The sequence below is a fragment of the Denticeps clupeoides genome, chromosome 1 (assembly GCF_900700375.1).
Source record: "Denticeps clupeoides chromosome 1, fDenClu1.1, whole genome shotgun sequence".
Taxonomy (NCBI): domain Eukaryota; kingdom Metazoa; phylum Chordata; class Actinopteri; order Clupeiformes; family Denticipitidae; genus Denticeps; species Denticeps clupeoides.
The window spans coordinates 8,081,175-8,101,139 of record NC_041707.1 but is presented as its reverse complement, the minus strand read 5'-3'; the positions used below and the strand labels follow the sequence as shown (position 1 = coordinate 8,101,139).

Here is a 19,965-nt window from a genome sequence, read left to right as displayed (position 1 = left end):
AGGCCGGAGAAAAAAGGGAGGCAATTCGGTGGCAGGGGGCCGCCTCTCCAGCGAGGGGGTCAGCGGGGATCTGCTGTCTGACAGCGAGGAGAGAGAGATGGAGACGGGCTGCTGTCACACCTTGCAGCTGTCGCATATTCCGCCTAAAACGTTTCAGCGATTTCAGAGCCCTGGTTTTATACAGTTAAGACCTGTCTTTACCCACAGTGATAACCTCATCTGCTCACATTCTGCACGTCTGGATTACAAGGGCTTCTCTCTGGGTTCTGGTTCGTCCGCGGACACTACACACATATTCCCTTACGCCAAACTTCGACATTCCCTTACTTCAAGCCACAATTATTTCACTGTTCACACTGTTCCGGAAATTAATGCAGCTGAACACAAAATCTAACTAACTAGCTAAATAACAAATCTTTTTTCTAACATATCCTTGTACAAGGACCTATTAGCAGAGTTCAAACAGCCGGATGACACTCGGTACATATTTTCTTGCCCGATCGCTCTGCAGTCATGCTTTTGCCGGTTAATGCAACACGCTGCATTAAACCAACGAGAAATGGCATTGGAAATGAAGCTTGTGTGTGTGTGTGTGTGTTTGTGTGTGTGTGTGTGTGTGTGTTTGTGACAGGTGTGTGCTCTGAGCTGAAACGCTCTGACAGCACTTTCTCTCTCCCATCACACTCCGGGCAAGAGTTTGCGTGCGGAAATTAGCAGAAGGCGTTGTGGTACATGGCACCAAATCAGACGTGCGCCGCTGTAGAATGTTTTTTTTTTTTTTTTACTCCGAACGTTTCTGCTTTTTGGCAGAGCGTGCAGGGGTGGAGGTGGGGAAGACTGTTCAGAAGTAGCGGGGATATCCCCCGAGACCTTCACTACCTGCCTGCAGGCATACTACAAGCGCCTGTCTCCAAAGAGCAGTTCAGACCGACTTTAATGAAAAACTCACCTCCGGTGCTTATTGTGCTTAAAGACAGGCGCTCTTCACCATCGGAGAAAATAAATATATAATAAAAAACAGCAGTGGTGAGATGTTCCAGCCTCCTAAATATCACACCGTAAACAGCTCACCGCTAACTCATGGTTTTCCCCCGAATAGGACTGTTGCTATACCCTGTTGCTAGAGGTTAATATAATATAGGTCACTTTAACTTCTCTAATACATGAAAACTTTTTCTTTTTTAACCCGTCAGGTGATTGATTTGGACATGTTAACACCCAACTACTGCCCACCTCCCCAGAGCGCATGTGCTTCAGTCCCTCGCTGCTTTCGTTCGAAGGGCAGCGCGGGCCGCTGACTTGGCCTCTTCAGCACTAGCACTACCCTCCCCCTCGCCATGTCCCTCGTTCATAAAAGAGCCTGCCGTTACCATAATATCCCCACAGACTGCAAGGACTTTTCCATAAAGCAATTTCACGGGTGTAAATTACTTATTTTTTATATGACCATGACACCCTCCCTAGCAACCGGCGGCAGGCAGGGCCACTCTGGGTAAAGGGTATCTGAAAGGTAGCTGCCATTATGGAAAGGATCCAAGTGATTAAAATAAACTGAAGGACAGGGTTTCAGCATGGCCGACACTGGATCCATCCTACAGGCTTGCCCACGGCATCTGCATGCACACACACACACACACACACACACACACACAGATTACAGGAGCTCTATTCCTTTTTAAGGCTCGGAAGAACAGTGTACACCTTCAACAGTGGAAAAGAGAGACAGACGGAGAGGAAGAGTGAGAGATGGTGGAAGGGAAGAAAGAGCGGGAGCTTCATTAACACTGAATCAATAGAGCCGCCCAGGCCTTGATTGATTTAACAGCAGTGTAAGTGACAGGGGTTAAAAAATAAGCCTCGTCTGCGACAGCGCCACGGCCATGGAGGGAACGCTGGGGTAGAGGGGTATTGATGGCAGTGCAGATGAGGGGAACAGCGACCAGCCGATTGCAGGAGAGGTCCGCCTCAGGTCCTTGTATGGTCAGCTGGATTCATTAACGGAACCGTTAAGCCAAATTCATCATATAGCTAATTAAAAAGTTGTTTTCAATCAATTAAAATCATAAAACGACAACACTGACTCTAAATCATGAACTGGTTTTGGTTGTGTTCACGTACATTTTGAGAAATGTCAATTATTTCTTCAAATATTTGATTTATAATTACTGCTGAAATATTCTTTCTTAGTATTTCAGGTATTAAATTCATTCGGATTAGCCACCTTGTTTCCACATGGCTTGATTGGCCTTTCTGAATTCTTAATACAAATCTCGTTCTCTTGTATGCATTCGCGTTTGGCAATAAGGGCAGCTTTCCCCGCTGCTGCCGCAAAAACAACTCATTTAGTTTCACTTTTCCACATTCATTTATTCATTAGTCCTGTATTTATTGGTAAGAAAGCGAAAGCACAGAAGGAAAAGGCAATTATTGCAGCCCTTGGGATGTCTTCTTAAACAGTGCTATTAGTGCCTAATAGTTTTAATTACACAACTTCGTTTTATATAAATCATTCCTCTCGCAGACAAGTTTTTATGGAAAGGCCTATTTGTAGCTGTAATTAAATAAAGAATATGAATTTACTACCCCGTTTGTGTTCTGACTTTCTGTTTAAGCGTGCCGTGATTAATGTAGATACATATTGGTTGAGATAACTGTTTAGCTGTTAATTTGGCTAAATTTATTGCAGTTGCTGGAGCGCCCAGTCAACCCAGGCAAGGGCACAGAGATGGAACAATCTGTGCACGGTCAGAGTGCCCTTTACTGGTGCATTATGGGTACTGCAGAAAGAACACACACACACACACACACATCCAGTGTGTTTCAGAGTACTGCAGAGGTCTGCCAGAGAAGGGACATGTATGGTTATGTTACTTTGGCATTAGGAAATTGTACTTTTTTAAAACATTCCTTGAAAAATATGTATTTTTTCTACTTCTTTGTAACATAGTATACTATTGTCCTTGTGTAGTGTGTAACCTGTAATTAGGTTAATTTAGGTAAGGCGGAGGCACAGTGGTTAGTGACCTCGAATCCTGGCTCAGACCTTTTTTGGGCAGAGTTTGCTCTCCCCGTGCCCTCCAGGTTCTCTGGTTTTGTACCGCCGTCCAAAGTCTTCCGCACTAGATGGATTAGCGACTTTTAAGATGAGTCTATGATTGAGGGGTTTGTGTGTGCACCCTGTGGTGGGCTGGCACCCTGCACCCAGTGTCCTGGGATACGCTCTGGCACTGTGGTTAAGGCAAGTGAGTGGGTGAGAGAGTGAGAATAAAAGTCCAACACTATCATGTACAACGTGGGTCAACAAGCCAAAAGCTTTTTTCGTTAAGTTTTCATATTGTCATTGTCCTGCCTGGTGAGGGTCTCTTCTCCTTCTCACCCTGCAGTGATGAACAAAGGCCAGTGCGTCACAAAGTACTACCGCTGGATACAGAAGAATGGCGGCTACATCTGGATCCAGTCCAGTGCAACCATTGCCATTAATGCCAAGAACGCCAATGAGAAGAATATCATCTGGGTTAATTACGTTCTCAGGTAGGACTTCTATTTTGTTATTGGATGTACAGCTGCAGCAGATGCTCAGGGCTCCCCACTTGACTTGGCATGTCTCCTCCAGAGTTACCTAATTTCCTACCCCTTTCGTCCACTGAGCAGCAGCTTTGTCGGAGCTCATTAGATGGGATATGGGCTTCTGGGAGCTCTGACTGGGAATGTGGAGAGTCTGCAGCAAGTGCCGCTCCTCTGCCCAGGATCTTTGTAATGATTTCCTGTTGGGAATGTGGAAGACTCCTTTGTCTCCTTCTCTTCCTCTTTTCATCCTCCCCTTAATTTTCTTTTCTTCCCCCTCACGTTCAGTAATCCGGAGTACAAAGACATGCCCATGGATATTGCGCAACTCCCCAACCTCCCAGAAAAAGCTTCAGAATCTTCAGAGACGTCCGACTCGGAATCCGACTCCAAGGAAAACTCTGGTATTTCTCCATTCCCACTAGCACCATAAGAATTCTAAAATGTGTGAACGTTTGCAGAGATGGATGGTGTTTGTGTCTATAGATTCTATGGTGTTGACATTGTTCGTGGCACCGTCAGTGATGATCACAGTCACCTCCGACCACCTCAGACCACGTCCACTTCCAAACATACAGAGAGATTATCAGAACTTTTATTAAAGTATCCAATTGGCAAACTAGTGAATCATACATTGGCAAATGTCCCCAAGGCTGAGAAGGTCCATGGTGGTAGTAGCCTAGTGGTAACACACTCGCCTATGAACCAGAAGACCCAGGTTCGAATCCCACTTACTACCATTGTGTCCCTGAGCAAGACACTTAACCCTATAGTTGCTCCAGGGAGACTGTCCCTGTAACTACTGATTGTAAGTCGCTCTGGATAAGGGCGTCTGATAAATGCTGTAAATGTAAATGTAAATGTCCAGACCCACTGTTTACATAAATCCATTCATTTCTGCACAAATTACCATCTTCGCCAGGTTTTAACTCTGTTCTCCTCTTTTCCTATCTGAAGACAATGACAACACAAAGTCAGCTGGCAAGGGGAACAACCAATCATCAGAAAACAGCGAGGACCCCGAGTCGGACAGCAAAAAGCAGCCACGGCAGCCGTCCCAGGAGCAGGAGATGCGGCGGCAGGAGGAGGGCGACAGCTCCAGCAACCCCGAGAGCCAAGACAGTGAGGACAGCTTGGAGCCGTCGGACTGTGAGGGGGACAACAAGCACGGTTGCCTGGGGCGCATCGGCGGCCTGCACATCAAGGTGGAGCACTATGGTGCCGAGAGCGAGGCCATGGAGCTGCGTGACTCGTCCTCCTCTTCCTCAGAGGAGGAGGACGATGAAGACGAGGATGATGACGATGGAGAGGGCAGCGTGAAGGACTGTGGCGGCATGGCAGAGCTGGTGAGCCCTGCCTCCAGCAAACACCAGAAGCGCAAGAAGAGGAGGAAAAAACAGAAGTGGAACGGAGGCGGCAGACGACAACGCCTGTGTCTTTCCCCCGAAAACCCGCCCAGCCCGCCATCCGGAGCTCCCCTGGACCCCTCACTGGGCGAGCAGCCGCCCCTGCTCCCACCCCCGTCTCCCGCCAGTGCCTCAGTGCTCAAGATCAAAACCGAGATGTCGGAGCCTATCAACTTCGACAACGACAGTAGCATCTGGAACTATCCGCCCAACCGGGAGATCTCACGCAACGAATCCCCCTACAGCATGACCAAGCCCCCACCCACGTCCTCCACACATGAGCCCTTCCCTTCTCCGCAGGCTGGGGGGCTGCAGGTCACCATCCCCGACTCGGTCCTCACGCCCCCGGGCACGGAAGGAGGAGGGGTGGGTAACAGGAAGCCGGGCTTCAACGGCAACGGCACCAACAGTGCTCCTAACTCCGCCTCCAGCGTGGCCTCCAGCCTGGCCCCGCCTCCCAGCTCGTCCTCCTCTGATCCACTGTCTCCACCCCTCTCAGCCTCACCGAGGGACAAGCAGCAAGGCAGCACCCCGGCCACCTCCAGCTCCCTGCTCTACACCGGTGACCTGGATGCTCTTCAGCGGTTGCAGGCAGGGAATGTGGTTCTCCCGCTGGTCCACCGGGTGACGGGAACGCTGGCGGCTGCCACCAGCACCGCCACGCAGCGGGTCTACACCACCGGCACTATCCGCTACGCCCCAGCCGACGTCACCTTGGCCATGCAGGGGAACCTGCTGCCCAATACCCACACTATGAACTTTGTGGACGTGAACAGCTCCAGCTTCGGCATTGACCCCAAGACACCCATGGAGATGTTGTACCACCATGTGCACCGGCTCAACATGTCCGGCCCGTTCGGGGGGGCAGTGAGCGGTGCCAGCCTGGCACAGATGCCCGCCTCCAACGTCTTCACCACGGCCGAGGGCCTCTTCTCCACCCTGCCCTTCCCCGTCTACAGCAACGGCATCCACGCCACACAGACACTGGAGCGCAAGGAGGACTGACACGGACCACCCGAGACCACGTTACTGTGCAGCACGATATCAGACTCTTCCCACAGAGACGTCCAATACTGTGTTTTACACCGGAGATTTTACACAAATGAAACATTCTAGCACTTTGAAATCGAGCAGTTGAGCTTGTTATAAATGAATGGTATCCCGTTTTTCTATCTTCCGCTCTCTCCTCCTCTCCTCTCCTCTCCTGTCCCCCTCCTCCTCCCCACCTCCGTCTCCGCTCTCCCACTGTCCGACGTCTCCACTCAACAGACTATTCTTTACTGTAAAGAATTCCTCGGGACCTACCACTGTAGCTTACCTTTTCTCTATGGGCGTGTGATGAGGTGTACGTTTTTATCGGAGATCTATTACGTCGCATCGTTATGCGGATGCCTTGTATATTTAATGCTGACAGAGGATGTTGACAGACAACAACTGTGATTGTTTCTAACCATATCTTGATGTGATCAAGGTGGAAAAGACGACAAGGATGTTGCCCTGTTTTGACATAGTTAAAGGGGCGTTCTGGTTATTTCTAAATGAGGGAATAGTATTTTAGAGAATAATGCTTTCTCTTTTTGTTTTTGTTTTTTTATAGATCAAAATTAACTTTGAAATCATGCATTTAAAAAAAAAAAAGCAATTTCAGCCGGGTATTGATCTGTGAATAGAATGTTAATACTACAACTGGAAAAAAAAAAAACTACTAAACAAGACATCCCAGGACTTTGGCACAGGTCGGTCCAGTTGCATTTCTGTTTTGCAGATCCATGGTGCTACCATCCGATAACCTTCACCCCAACAGCGGGCTGATGCAGGCACTGCTCCTGGGCTCTACCTTTTTATTTGTATTTTTCCTTTGCCGTGTGTAGGTGGGCGAGGCTGCTGTGAGTAAAGCAGAGGGGTCGGCTTCTGTTTGTAACGTTTAAGTGAATCACTTACTTGCTCAGTGTAACTGAGGCTAATCTGTAACTCAGACTTGAAAATGAATGTTTCTCCTTCTCTTTTCTTTTTTTTAACTCTCCCTCTTTATATCTTAAGCCCAGCATCTGTGACATCAGTCCCCCGAATCGATTTTCTCCCATCACTCACTGTTGGACTCTCTGAAATCGCATATCAAGGGTATTGTAATAAGGACATGCATTTCAATCTGAAACAGGAGTATGTGTTTTTTTTTTTTCAAAAAAAAATCGCATTCCTATTTTTTCCACTGTTGCCAAAAAAAAAAAAAATTCCCAGATTGGTGTTAAAACACTGTGATATTTTTTTTTGTCGTAAAGAAGAGAAAAAAAAAGAACAATAGTAATGAAAATGGAAAATAACTGTCACCTCATATTTTGGCAGCCATCCATCCAGTCATCTATTACCAAGCGTGATATCCGTAAACGTGTACAATGTGTGTCACTGGCTGTCAGTTTCCATAGCGATTTCAGTGTGTGTTACTATATGCAGTATATACCGAGCTGATGTAGCTGTTTCGTCCTTTGTCTTCTCTGTGCTCTCTGTAATCCGGGGTCGGCCGGGGCGGGGCAGGCGCTGCCCCCCGCCCTCCGTCGGCACCCTCTGCAGTCTTGGTGAACCAGTGGAGGTTAGTGGATTTTGTGTTAGTGGATTCTTCCAATGTAGTGTCACCTTTTTGCTGCTTCCTTTTGTCTGTATTTCCTTTTTTTTGTTCCTGCTATTGCTTTGCTGTTGTGTAGTCTACAGACCTTTCTTCCTCTCAGAGATAAAAGACTCTTAACTAGCTCAAAGGTTTATGGAGCCATTTTTTGCCACTGAGGAATTCTGGGATTGCGGTTTGCAGCTCGCATTTACACACGAAAAGAAAAAGAAAATATATATATATATAGTACATGACCTGAGTAGCATTTAGACATAACGGCTAGACTGGAACCACACAAGCCTCAGTTGCCAAACATTCCCAGAGTCCCTTGTGCTTCTTGTATTGGGTGTATTTCATTGGTTTCCACCAAACCTGTTGACTTCAAGGACCCTGCAGCTCACAGGAAAAAAAAAAACGATCATGGTAGTATTTCAGGACAATAAATAATTTTAAAGATTTCTAAAAAGTTGAAAAGGGAAAAAAAATCACACTATAAATCTATTTTTCTAGGTGTTTTGGAAATGCATGTTTAATAAGTTGACTTGATTTTGTTTGGTTCAGCAGCTTTGTCCAAGTTTCGTGTTTTTTAGTCTGTCCAGCAAAGGGAAGGGGATCCTTTGTCTTTTTAACTGAATCAGGCTACTCCCCGACATCAGGAAACAAAGCGTCTGTGGTTTATGTGAAGATGTGTTGTTGACTCCAGGTCATGTAATTTAGTTTTTTTATGTTTTGTTTTTCAATGGGGTATAAAATTATGTGGAGGGATGTGGGCTGTTGGAAAGGTTGCAGAAGAGCTCGAGAATGACGGTGTCTTAGACTTCAGCGTTTTCTACGTAGCAAAGCAATGGGATGGGGGCGACAGGGGGGACAGCTCCTAAAAGTGACACTGTGGACCAGGAAATACACCCATGTTGCAGCAGGATGAGCTGTCTCAATGTTACTGTGTTGTGTCAAAAATGATGGTGATTTAATCTTAAACTAATCTCAGCTGCTGTCAGATAAATAGTGTTTAAAAATGACAATATGAAAAATCACTTCATTACCTGTGACAAACTGTGTCTGTGTTTTTAACTATTTCTTGTACAATTATACAGATTCTTTTATCAGGAATTTGGGGCCAAGTAGATAAATACGGGAGAAGGGGGTTCTCTTAGTATCAATGTTAACAGTGTCATAAATTCTAAATACAAACAAATTAAAATATTAAAAAGAGAAATCTATGGTACATTTTTTTTTTACTTTTGTTAATTTTTTCCTCTCCAGTCAAAAAAAAAACAGTCATAAATAATTGAAGCTAACTTTGAGTGCCTGGCTTTTTTTTTTTTTTTTTGAGAAACATCGTTTTTTAGTTTTGTCTTTTTTTATGAATTTTCTTTTATTTTCCTTTCATTGACCATGAATAATGCTGCAACTCAGAACTGTACATACTTCATTTTACAACAGGATTCTTTTATACTTTTGTAGGTTTTTCATCCGTTCAGAGAAACGTCATACATGGTTGTCTTTTTGTAACATGGTTTTTACCATCTTACAGGTGCCATATTCATAATAAACTTCTCTTGGATTTGTTACTATCTGGCATCATTTCTTTTACATTTCCCATCCCAGGCAACTTCCACGCACCTCACTGACATGCCAGGTCTTTTTTTTTTTTCATTTTATGCTTGTTTTGAAGGTTGAAGGTATTTTGTACACGGCTCTGTCCCTGTCTCAGGGCGTCTTGTCTTTCAGGTGCAGTTCAGGGGCGTGTCTGTCTCTCTCTCTCTCAGCCGCTCGCTATTAAAGTGCTTTCCTTGGGTTTCTGTTGGTGACGGCGTCCTCCACTCTGGCTGCAGAGGCCTTGTTGGGTTGGAGGTGCGGGTGGAGGTGAAGGTTCCTAACTAGAAATGAAAGTGCATTGTGCACAATGTGTTTCACTGTATCTGACACAAACTGGGGAAATGAGAACACACACAGTTTTTTCATTTATTTTTTTTCGTCTTGAATTCTGCTCCTTTGTTCAGAGCCGTGTGGCCGGGCCTTTTTTATTTAATTCTTTTTCCTCTCCCTCCCTGACAGCCTCCCTGGCTCCTCCTGTTCCTCTGACTTCAGGCGGTGAGGGGAGGTCACCACCAAAGCCCGGCCAAGAAATCCAACCAACATTAAATATTTCACGCAATTTTAAATGAAGCCCATGAATGATAGATCACAGGACGGAGGGAGGAAGCGCGAGAGAGGAAGGGAGGGAAGGCGAGAAACACACACCAACCTGAAGCATCCCTAATGACCTTGAGCAGTGCACCTTCTCATCTGTCCTTGTTGGGAAGCTCAGTAGCTGGTTATGTATGAAAGACACTCATTAAGTCCACACCTTTTAGTCCTTTTAATGTTAAACACATTAATGTTCACTGGAGACTTTATTTCTTACAGAAATCAACTGTATGCACATATGAACTTAGATATTCTGTAAATGAAAAAAAAATGTGAACGATGAACAACAGTTTGTGGTTTAGAATCCAGTGTTAAAATAATTAACAAGGTTTCAGACTTTCTTGGACGCGAAAGGGACGCAGGTCCCTCTGTTCTTCGGCTACAGGCCCTGAAACGCGGTGGAGGGAGGGCGACACCTGCTGTAGAAAAGATGTAACTGCAACACCTTCACATCCACCCCAACCCCATATACACTAATACAAAAAAATAATACTTTACTTTACTTTTATCCAAAGCAACTTACAGGAGGAACACACCAGCAATTCTCATTCGGTTTCCATAAATTGTGAGTTACAAAACTAAGAGCCCTGATAAGGCCTAACTTGTCAAGAAAAAAAACATGCTCGGGAATTATTAAGTGCTAGATGATATAATACATATTACCAGGAAGTGTTAATCACAACACAGTACACAGACATTCGAAAGAAATATTTTTATTCTGTTGAAAACAACTGCAGGTTTAATGCCATAGAATGGAAAACAAGTTAAACTCGTGGAAAACACACAGTTCCATTACAACAGACAACAAAGTAAGGAGAGCAGGTGAGGTCTGCAGCGGGTTTATTCCAGACACGTTTTTCAGGCCCCGCATGCAAAATCCACACGAGAATTCAGTGCATCATCCGAAACCTACCATGTCACTTTCAGGAGCGAAGCAAGGACAGTAGTTCCCATTTCTTCTGGTACTTTACCAAATAAATTTTAACAGCATCTTTCAAATGAGCGTGACCCTCAGTAGCACATTTAATCACCCCCCCCCCCCCCCCCCTGGGCAAACTGGTCCAGCCTCAGAGGCCAGTACTTCATCAGACATTAACACTCACTTTAACATCATTAACAGCACGTCCAAAACACATTGAACGGGGGGGCGGTTCAGTGGGGAGCGAGCATAATGTGAGCCTACAAATAACCCTGCTGTCCTTTTTAATGCAGTTTTGGCCTTTCCGACAAGAACTTTCCAGTCCTTGTCCCCCCAAGACATGTTACAAATGCTTTTATTCCACTGGTGGACTCTGGTGGAAGGGCAGTGGCAACACTCACAGGGAACCATACAGTCACTCAACAGTTACATCACACCGTGGCACAGCATCACATTTAATCCACAACATCATGTTCATCACATCCTAGACACTAAAGGCACGCATTAACTGCCCAGACGGGTCAATGTTGGATTATTAACGCAGACAAATTCAGAATATTTTACCAATTAAATCTAAATGAAACCATTATATGTAAAGTTCAGAAAGATGTAATGAGAATCATGTTATCATGTTTTGAACATTTTAAAAAATGTTATAGATTCCAGGTCTTGTGTGGCATTTACTGTGTTAAACAACAATTAATTTTACTATTTTATTGATTGGGTTAAAAAATATATATTTATTTGCCCAAACCATTTTTTTTTACATGAAAGACAGCCAATAATAAACCCATGCTTTCTTTGAAGGCAAACCTACTTACTTTAAAACACATTTAAATTAGAAATATAAAAATAAAAAATACTGCAACATACAATAACTAACAGCCTGCCCAATTCAGCAGTAATAGTAGTAACAATAGTGATATTTTAATGATGCAGCGCACCACTCATCAATTAATCCTGATCTAAATATTCAGCTCTCATATAGAATGTGTGTTTTTTTTTAATCGCAGAATGGCTGATTCTGAAGTATTAAGACCTAAAGAGACCTTAAAAATATCTATTTCTATTTCACAAGAAACAAGACGAGCGCATTTCCAGCAGCGGCCAATGGCGTGTGGAGGAAAACAGAGATGTTCTGAAGTGGACATGAGATCGTTTCAGGTCATTTGCACCCTGAGGTGAGGCCAGTCGGTGCCACCCCAGGGTGTGGGAGACCTCATGCATACTCGAGAGGTTCTGGAGTTTCGAAATCTCTGTGACACGCAGCCACTTGGAAGTGCATGGAAGTGCAATTAGATCAGAGACACACCGTATCACCGCACACACAGAATCATGGTTACACAACACAGGAGCTGAGCCCAGAGACCCAGCGGCTCGATGTCGCCCTCATCTTGTCCTGCCACCAGTCTCCTTCATGCTCAAAACACAGCTTGAGCTTCTGAGCGTCGCCGTTCTTCTGAAATCTTCATTAATTATGCACTGCAGAGCTGATCTGGCGGAAATCAGTAGCGTTCGTGCTGGACGTGAGAAAGAGGAGGTGGACGCGGCAGCTCAGGCAGCAGAGGAGGAGGAAGGAACCACTACACCACTACAAACACAAAAGCCTGAAGTACCAGTAGTGCACGTTACGTTGAGGTCCGGAGGCAAATGAGCTCGGGCGGGGCGGGGCGCGGGGGGGGGGACGTGGTCCTCTCAGACTTTCCGAACTTCAAGCTTCACGCAGCTTCTGATCACGAGGCGCTGCTGCCCTGTGTGGACTCTGAAAGAGGTTTCATCACACGGCGCGGTCAGTAAAAAGAAACCGTGAAAAGAAATGAAAGGAGTTCTAACTCATGGAAAGGCAGCAGACTGACCCGATAAGACTCGAAATCTTCTTTTCGCCTCGGCCCTTTCTTCTGAGTCAAAATACCAGACAGTAATGGCGTACCTGCAACACATCATCATCATCATCATCATCATCATGCACAATCTGATTAATCATATAAACAACATATTTTTAAAGATGCTTTTTTTCTGGAGGCAATTGATCAACAATATAATAAACACATTATGAGAAGATTATATGTATTCATGAAACAAATAAATAAAAAAAGATATTCCTATTTATAGACTAAATTTGTTAACAGGATTATATAATGTTATCTTGATACTGCACTTAAAAAATATTGATATATTGAATTATAATGGTCACTATATCTTGATCATGTTTTTAAAACTGGTAGAAATCAGTAAATGCCGTCCATGATCAGGTTATCAGCAGAAACATTATATGATGGGCGTGTGGCGGCGTAACAATGGTCATGAAATTTCCACATTTAATCCCCATTCGTACAGAGAGTCGCTCACTACCTCTGCGAGTACGAAGGCTGCACTTCATGAGGATTCCGCCGATCCGACCAGAAGAGCACCAGGCGGTCGAACAGCGGCTCGATGTCAGCCACGTACGATTTACCTCCTGGAAAGATCCGGAGAATTCCTCCATGCTCCTATGGGGAGAAAGCGGCACTTCGTTTCTCTTTTTCTTATCCAAAGCGACTTACAATCAGTAGTGACAGGGACAGTCCCCCCCTGGATCAACTTAGGGTTAAGTGTCTTGCTCAGGGACACAATGGTAGTAAGTGGGATTCGATCCCAGGTCTTCTGGTTCATAGGCGAGTGTGTTACCCACTAGGCTACTACCACCCTGGTAGTGCAGTGTGTGTGTGTGTGTGTGTGTGTGTGTGTGTGTAAGTGTTAGATTTGTCTGAAATACTTTTTGAATAAGTGGGTTTTCAACTGCTTCTTAAAAGTGGTGATAGTCTCGGCTAGTCGTGTGGAGGAGGGCAGGTTGTTCCACCAGCCAGGGACAACAACGGAGAACAGAGTTGATTGGAATCGGAGAGGGAAGAGGGAATTTTCAGTCTCATTTCATTTGCAGATCTGAGAGAGTGTGCAGGAGTGTAGCTAGCTAGAAGTGTATTTATATAGGAGGGTGCAGTTCCATTTACAGCCCTGTAGGCAAGCATCAAGGATTTAAACTGGAGCGGCTACCGGGAGGGAGGTGAGAAGAGGCGTGACGTGGGTGTATTTTAAGATGAGGCTGATTGAAGATGAGTTTACAGCTTTCCAAATCTATTGAAGAGTTTGTGCATCAGTTCTGAAGTTGGCTTACGTTAGCATTCCAGTTTTTGTTCAGGTAATAAATGCAGGTGACACAGCGTCCGTCTCCGTTGGGGTTGTCCACATGCTTCACGTAGCCGCTGCCGTTTCCTGGGTAACACGCAACCATCGCCTAAAAAAGGGCAAAAAAAAAAAAAAAACAGCACTCAGGAGGTGGTTCAAATATATACAAATTTAAATAATCTTTCTGGAATGTGTTTATCTCATTTCTTGTTCCGCTAATTAAGAGAATTCTGGGTCTGTTCCCCGCTGTGGTATCCATGCGTGGTGGATTTACGAAGCTGCTGTGCATTAATACCAGATCCTAGATGTTGAAGTATCGTATCGATCACATCATAGCAGAGACTGTGCCTATTACAGTGTAATAATGCCACTTTTACTACATAACGTCACAGAACAGCGCCTCTACCTGTGTGGAGTGCAGGATGAGTCCCTGCAGCCCGGAGGATCATTTGCACGTTGCCACGGCGACAGGAAGCTTTACTGTCAGTGCTGCTACAGGCTGTACCACCCGGTAAAACTGGGCCCTTTCTCCCATTCATTTCTGTACGTCTGATGGCGGTGTTGCGTACGATGAGTACTGCATCTTCCGTACTCAGCCACGCAAATCCGCGCTTAAACCGGTCGTCATCGGTTACTTTGTGTGTCACCACGTCTCACATCGTGCATTGATATCTGCGGAGCCGGATGAAAACAGAGATCTGTACCTGGTCGTGCTAATGAAATAAAACGAAGGGTAAAATTATCGTACGTTGCGGGACTGTTGAACGCATTATTGTACAGAGGATAAAATTATGATACAAATACAATAATTATCGTACGTGTGGCACCACTGATGCCAGCAGGCAATGACCGGAAAAACTGATTATTAGGCATGTGTGTTGGCGAGCTACGATATGATGAGATACTGCAGTTCTTGATGGCACTTGACGGCACCCCCATCAGATGGGGACTTTCTGAGTCATGGATTGGACGTGCAACTCCTCCCATGATAGCAAACAGGATCCAGAACTTCCTCGCGATTGTCTGCAGTGTTTTCACCCCTCTGTCAAGGTGAAGGGTCATCAGATTGCTTCAAGTTTACAGACTACTTTTACCACCTCGTCGCACGACACTGCGTCCCGCCCTTCCCTTGAAATCTGGACCCAGGGGAGCTGTGTCCCCCCTTTATCAGCAGGTGGAAAAGAGGGAACGAGGGGAACGAATAAATAAACAAGTGGCTCCTGTTCCTCATCTCACACCACGTTCTGCTCTAATCTCTGGCCGTGTGTTTCACTGCGGTGCGTACGGAACGTAAAGAACGAGGTTTGGTCCTGAACCCGGGACCCGTTTGAAGGACCTGGCGCCGTCGCTCAGTCGACCCCTCAAGTCAAGGACGAAGGGCAGGACGAAGCCAGCACCGCACCACCCTGCTGTTTACATGTGAGGCGCGTGCAGACTGACGTCACGGCAGGCTGCTGTCCCCCCGTCTACGTGTGTGTGTGTGTGTGTGTGTGTGTGTGTGTGTCAGTGTGGGTGTGTGGGTGTGTGTGTGTGTGCGTGCAGGAGGGCTGGCCGATGGCCAGGACGCTGAAGGTTTTATGACAGTGCTACGTGTCGAGCGTGAGGCTGCGCCTGCTGCTGTGAAGTTGGATTTTTGGTCACGCAATTTAAATTATGAAATATACAATATCAGTCACTCCAACCCGGAAAAGCCCATTTTTTAAATGTCTCTCTTGCACTGCCAGTCCCGGTTTGTCTTCCGCACACATGCACGTTATGTCGGTCCGGAATATTTATTCAACGTTACATGTAGCACCAGGTTCCGGAGGCACGTTGTTTCTGTCTATGTGTATGTGCTGTCTAACTAACATGAAATGACAGTAAAGCTCATTTGAACTTATTTCACTACACCGTCTCGAGCGTTAGAATAAGCACATTCAGACGATGCAGAGACATTTTTCACCAATTTCTCAGTGTGTGTATGCCTACATAAATGCTTCACTAAAATACTGACGAGACTTAATATACTTATCTTTTCGGCAAAACTGGTGGCAATATAAATTACAATATGTCCTTTATTTAAATAATGCCAAATAAACTGAACAAAAAGGTTCATAGCGTTTGTTAACACAAAAGATAGCGACGGATGAACAAAAAAAACCTTGAACCCTCATCCACACCCTCACACACACAAAACACACTAGAGCAAAAGGTCAGAGTTCATCAATGATTCATTAGCTATTATGTGTAAATGCTAATTAGCATTTTCACAGATTTATCACTTTAATTTATATTCTATGTCATTGTAGACATTAACCTTCCATTTCTTGTATTAATATGTCCTTATATTCTCAAGTCAATAAATTTTGCATTTGCTCTACCAACACTGGCTGATATAATGTCTTTGTGTGAATTAATTCAGGTCGATCTGGCAAGATATTGTGATCCCTTCTTTGAGGACATAAAATGTATTTGCTGGTGGTTCAGTATTGATGCATCAAACACTTGTGTGTAAGAAAAACAAAGTGCAGCTTTTGCATGGTGGGTAGCATATAGTGTATGGTGGGCGGTGTATAGTAAATAGTGGGTGGTGCATGGTGGGTGGTGTATAGTACATGGTGGGTGGTGTATACTGCATGGTGTATAGTACATAGTGGGTGGTGTATACTGCATAGTGTATAGTACATGGTGGGTGGTGCATGGTGAGTGGTTATAGTACATGGTGTGTGGTTATAGGACATGGTGGGTGGTGCATGGTGGGTGGTTATAGTACATGGTGGGTGGTGCATGGTGTAAAGTAAATGGTGTATAGTACATGGTGTATAGTACATGGTGGCTGGTGTATAGTGGGTTGTGTATAGTGGGTGGTGCATGGTGGGTGGTGTATAGTACATGGTGGGTGGTGTATAGTGGATTGTGTATAGTACATGGTGGGTGGTGTATAGTGGGTGGTGCATGGTGGGTGGTGTATAGTACATGGTGGGTGGTGTATACTGCATGGTGTATAGTACATAGTGGGTTGTGTATACTGCATAGTGTATAGTACATGGTGTGTGGTTATAGGTCATGGTGGGTTGTGCATGATGTATAGTAAATGGTGTATAGTACATGGTGGGTGGTGCATGGTGGGTGGTTATAGTACATGGTGGGTGGTGCATGATGTAAAGTAAATGGTGTATAGTACATGGTGGGTGGTGCATGATGTAAAGTAAATGGTGTATAGTACATGGTGGGTGGTGTATAGTACATGGTGGCTGGTGTATAGTGGGTTGTGTATAGTACATGGTGGGTGGTGTATAGTGGGTGGTGCATGGTGGGTGGTGTATAGTACATGGTGGGTGGTGTATACTGCATGGTGTATAGTACATAGTGGGTTGTGTATACTGCATAGTGTATAGTACATGGTGTGTGGTTATAGGTCATGGTGGGTGGTGCATGATGTATAGTAAATGGTGTATAGTACATGGTGGGTGGTGCATGGTGGGTGGTTATAGTACATGGTGGGTGGTGCATGATGTAAAGTAAATGGTGTATAGTACATGGTGGGTGGTGCATGATGTAAAGTAAATGGTGTATAGTACATGGTGGGTGGTGTATAGTACATGGTGGCTGGTGTATAGTGGATTGTGTATAGTACATGGTGGGTGGTGTATAGTGGGTGGTGCATGGTGGGTGGTGTATAGTGGGCCGTGGGTGGTGCATGGTAATGACAGACAGCAGGACTCCTGCCTGCAGCTGTCTCTAGGTCCTGCTGCGCTGCCCTGAACTTCCTGTCCTCATTAGTGTGGAGAGTCACGTAGTGCTCGTGACCTTCGTGTTCTGGGGTCAAGTTGGATGCCTTGTCAGCGCCACCCATCACCCCGGCGTGACGTGATTCACTGTTTACCGTATTTACCGCCCGAGTTCTGTGTCGTTTGAAATTCAACTCCGAACTCTTACCTTCGACCTCTCGCGAATCCGTGTCATCCCGAGGCGTCCTGTGCACAGCGAGATTAATTTATCGATCAGCGTCAGTAGGAAGTTGATCGACTCGCAGCCCTTCTCGGCGCCGCCGACCCACGCGATCTTGTCGCCCCGGACGCTCCTCCTGGACACCGCGACCCCGCGACAGGCGAGCTGGCCGTCGTGCAGCAGGCCGGCGTGGTGGAGGCTCTTCACCTGTCCCAGCACGATGTGTCCCACGAACTCCCCGAGGAAGTTGTCCACGTAGCAGAAGCCGTGGGCGCGCAGGGACGGCACGACGCGCTCCGCCGCGAGCCGCTCCAAATCCGGATCCATTACGCGCTGAAGGAGCGGCATCTCCCACAATGTCGGGACACGGACACGCACACGAAGAGCTCCCGCGGGGAACAATAAATACGAGTAACGCGTGGAACGTGCGCGATGTGTTGTACTTGCAGAGGGGGCGGGGCCAAAACCTCCAACTCGCGACCAATCAGGGGCCGTCAGGAAAGGATTCGCACGGTTTACAACTTCAGCCCGACAGTCCACGAAGGTGGCGTCTGACAATCGGCCACGGTCGCGCGTCCACGAACTGCATGAATTAAGCCGAACGTGACGTCATTCCTGGCCACATCTCATTTTTGTCGTGTCTGTGTCCCGCAGCACAATAATCGCGTTTGTAACGGGACGAACCCGGATTATGCGTGTGGGGGCGTGGCCACCGCCATTGACGATTCCTGCGGACGCATGTAGACCCTCCTGCACGTCCGCGACCCCCACCGCACCCCAAAAAAACATTCCCGCTTGCAATGGGAATCGTTTATTGTTCCAGAACACCCCACTGCTGAGGTCCCGGGGAAATCGGGTTTGAACCTGAGGCCGTGTTCCTGGGGCAGGAGGTCGCTGACCTTGAGGACGAAACGTTACCAGGAAATGGTGTACGTGCGGTGTGTAGGCAAGACCCACTATTCCACTCAAACACACCCAGCCACCTCCTGCCACGGCTGCGGACCCACTATTCCACTCAAACACACCCAGCCACCTCCTGCCACGGCTGCGGACCCACTATTCCACTCAAACACACCCAGCCACCTCCTGCCACGGCTGTGGACCCACTATTCCACTCAAACACACCCAGCCACCTCCTGCCACGGCTGCGTGGTCGCGTGCCCAGTTTTCAGCGCTTTTGACATGGACACCCTCGTGGTGTCCCACTTCTGGATCTCTTGGAGCAGAACCAGTATGAAGGACCAGACGGGGCATCCATGACCCCGCCACAGGTTCTCCTTCCCAGGACACAGGGCAAAATACACAGGACCTGCTGTTTGGCAGTGACCCGCAGGAACAGATAATGAACATTTCAGTGGCCTGTGACTGACTTTCATCCAACTGTCTGCACGATGGTTACAGGAGCGGTCAGATAATGCTGTTTATAATACATATAATACTCCTTTTTAGATTTACATTTACAGCATTTATCAGACGCCCTTATCCAGAGCGACTTACAATCAGTAGTTACAGGGACAGTCTCCCTGGAGCAACTTAGGGTTATGTGTCTTACTCAGGGACACAATGAAATTAAGTGGGATTTGACCTGGGTCTTCTGGTTCTCAGGCGAGTGTGTTACCCACTAGGCTACTACCACCCCACCCATTGTTAGTGTAGCCTAGCCCTAGCATAACCCTAAGTTGCTCCAGGGGGGGACTGTCCCTGTAACTACTGATTGTAAGTCGCTCTGGATAGGGGCGTCTGATAATGTAAGAAGAGTGTCTTGCTCAGTGATACAATTTTGGGTGTCGTCTGTTTGGCACTGGGCTTCTATCGTGGCATCGAACAGAAAGTACCATTATTGCAAAAGTAAATACAACTCGTCCTTATCCTACTTAGGAGTGCTGGGTATTATGAGGTGTTGCGGCTGCAGCGTGAGTAATTCCAGCAGGGCAGGATTATGGGGGCGGAGCAACATTCGATGCAGTGCTGGGCCCCGAGACCCACACACCGCCTGCTGCGGGAACCTGCCTTTCACCGCCGTAAGAGGATCACAGCACAAACAGCCAGTGTGGACGTGTCCGGCGGCAGTGCCTGTTTCTGGGCGTGGCCTTCTGACTTCCTGGGAATGGCCTCAGCACATATGGCAACACCGCGGAGACTCATCAACCAGAAATAAAACACACGGACAATAAAAACGACTGTTTATG

General features: G+C 46.4%; 2 protein-coding genes across 5 annotated transcripts in view; one reads left to right on the top strand and one right to left on the bottom strand.

Moving 5' to 3' along the window:
* The window catches only part of npas3 (neuronal PAS domain protein 3), a 202,718-nt gene extending 193,930 nt beyond the window's left edge, over positions 1 to 8,788 (top strand). For all 4 annotated transcript variants that reach the window (XM_028992415.1, XM_028992437.1, XM_028992424.1 and 1 more), the window contains 3 exons: positions 3,384 to 3,531; positions 3,853 to 3,968; positions 4,522 to 8,788. In XM_028992415.1, coding sequence (XP_028848248.1) covers positions 3,384 to 3,531; positions 3,853 to 3,968; positions 4,522 to 5,975 — 1,718 coding nt within the window. In that variant the 3' untranslated portion in view covers positions 5,976 to 8,788. The remainder of the gene's footprint in view (positions 1 to 3,383; positions 3,532 to 3,852; positions 3,969 to 4,521) is intronic.
* Positions 8,789 to 10,467: 1,679 nt separating this feature from the next.
* Positions 10,468 to 18,217, bottom strand: egln3 (egl-9 family hypoxia-inducible factor 3). Its single transcript, XM_028982578.1, has 5 exons — positions 17,765 to 18,217; positions 13,836 to 13,955; positions 13,034 to 13,170; positions 12,538 to 12,611; positions 10,468 to 12,443 (listed from the first exon to the last, which is right to left on the bottom strand). The coding sequence occupies exons 1-5, from the start codon at positions 18,122 to 18,124 to the stop codon at positions 12,415 to 12,417; spliced, it is 720 nt and encodes a 239-aa protein (XP_028838411.1). The 5' UTR covers positions 18,125 to 18,217; the 3' UTR covers positions 10,468 to 12,414.
* Positions 18,218 to 19,965: the final 1,748 nt, after the last annotated feature.

Excerpts from the sequence above, each read along its gene's own strand:
- egln3 (XM_028982578.1), bottom strand. The coding sequence starts at position 18,124 with ATGCCGCTCCTTCAGCGCGTAATGGATCCGGATTTGGAGCGGCTCGCG. Across the intron at positions 13,171-13,835 it reads ACAAAAACTGGAATGCTAAC|GAGCATGGAGGAATTCTCCG; the intron begins GTAAGCCAACTT and ends TTCTCCCCATAG. Across the intron at positions 12,444-12,537 it reads AAGATTTCGAGTCTTATCGG|AGTCCACACAGGGCAGCAGC; the intron begins GTCAGTCTGCTG and ends AACCTCTTTCAG.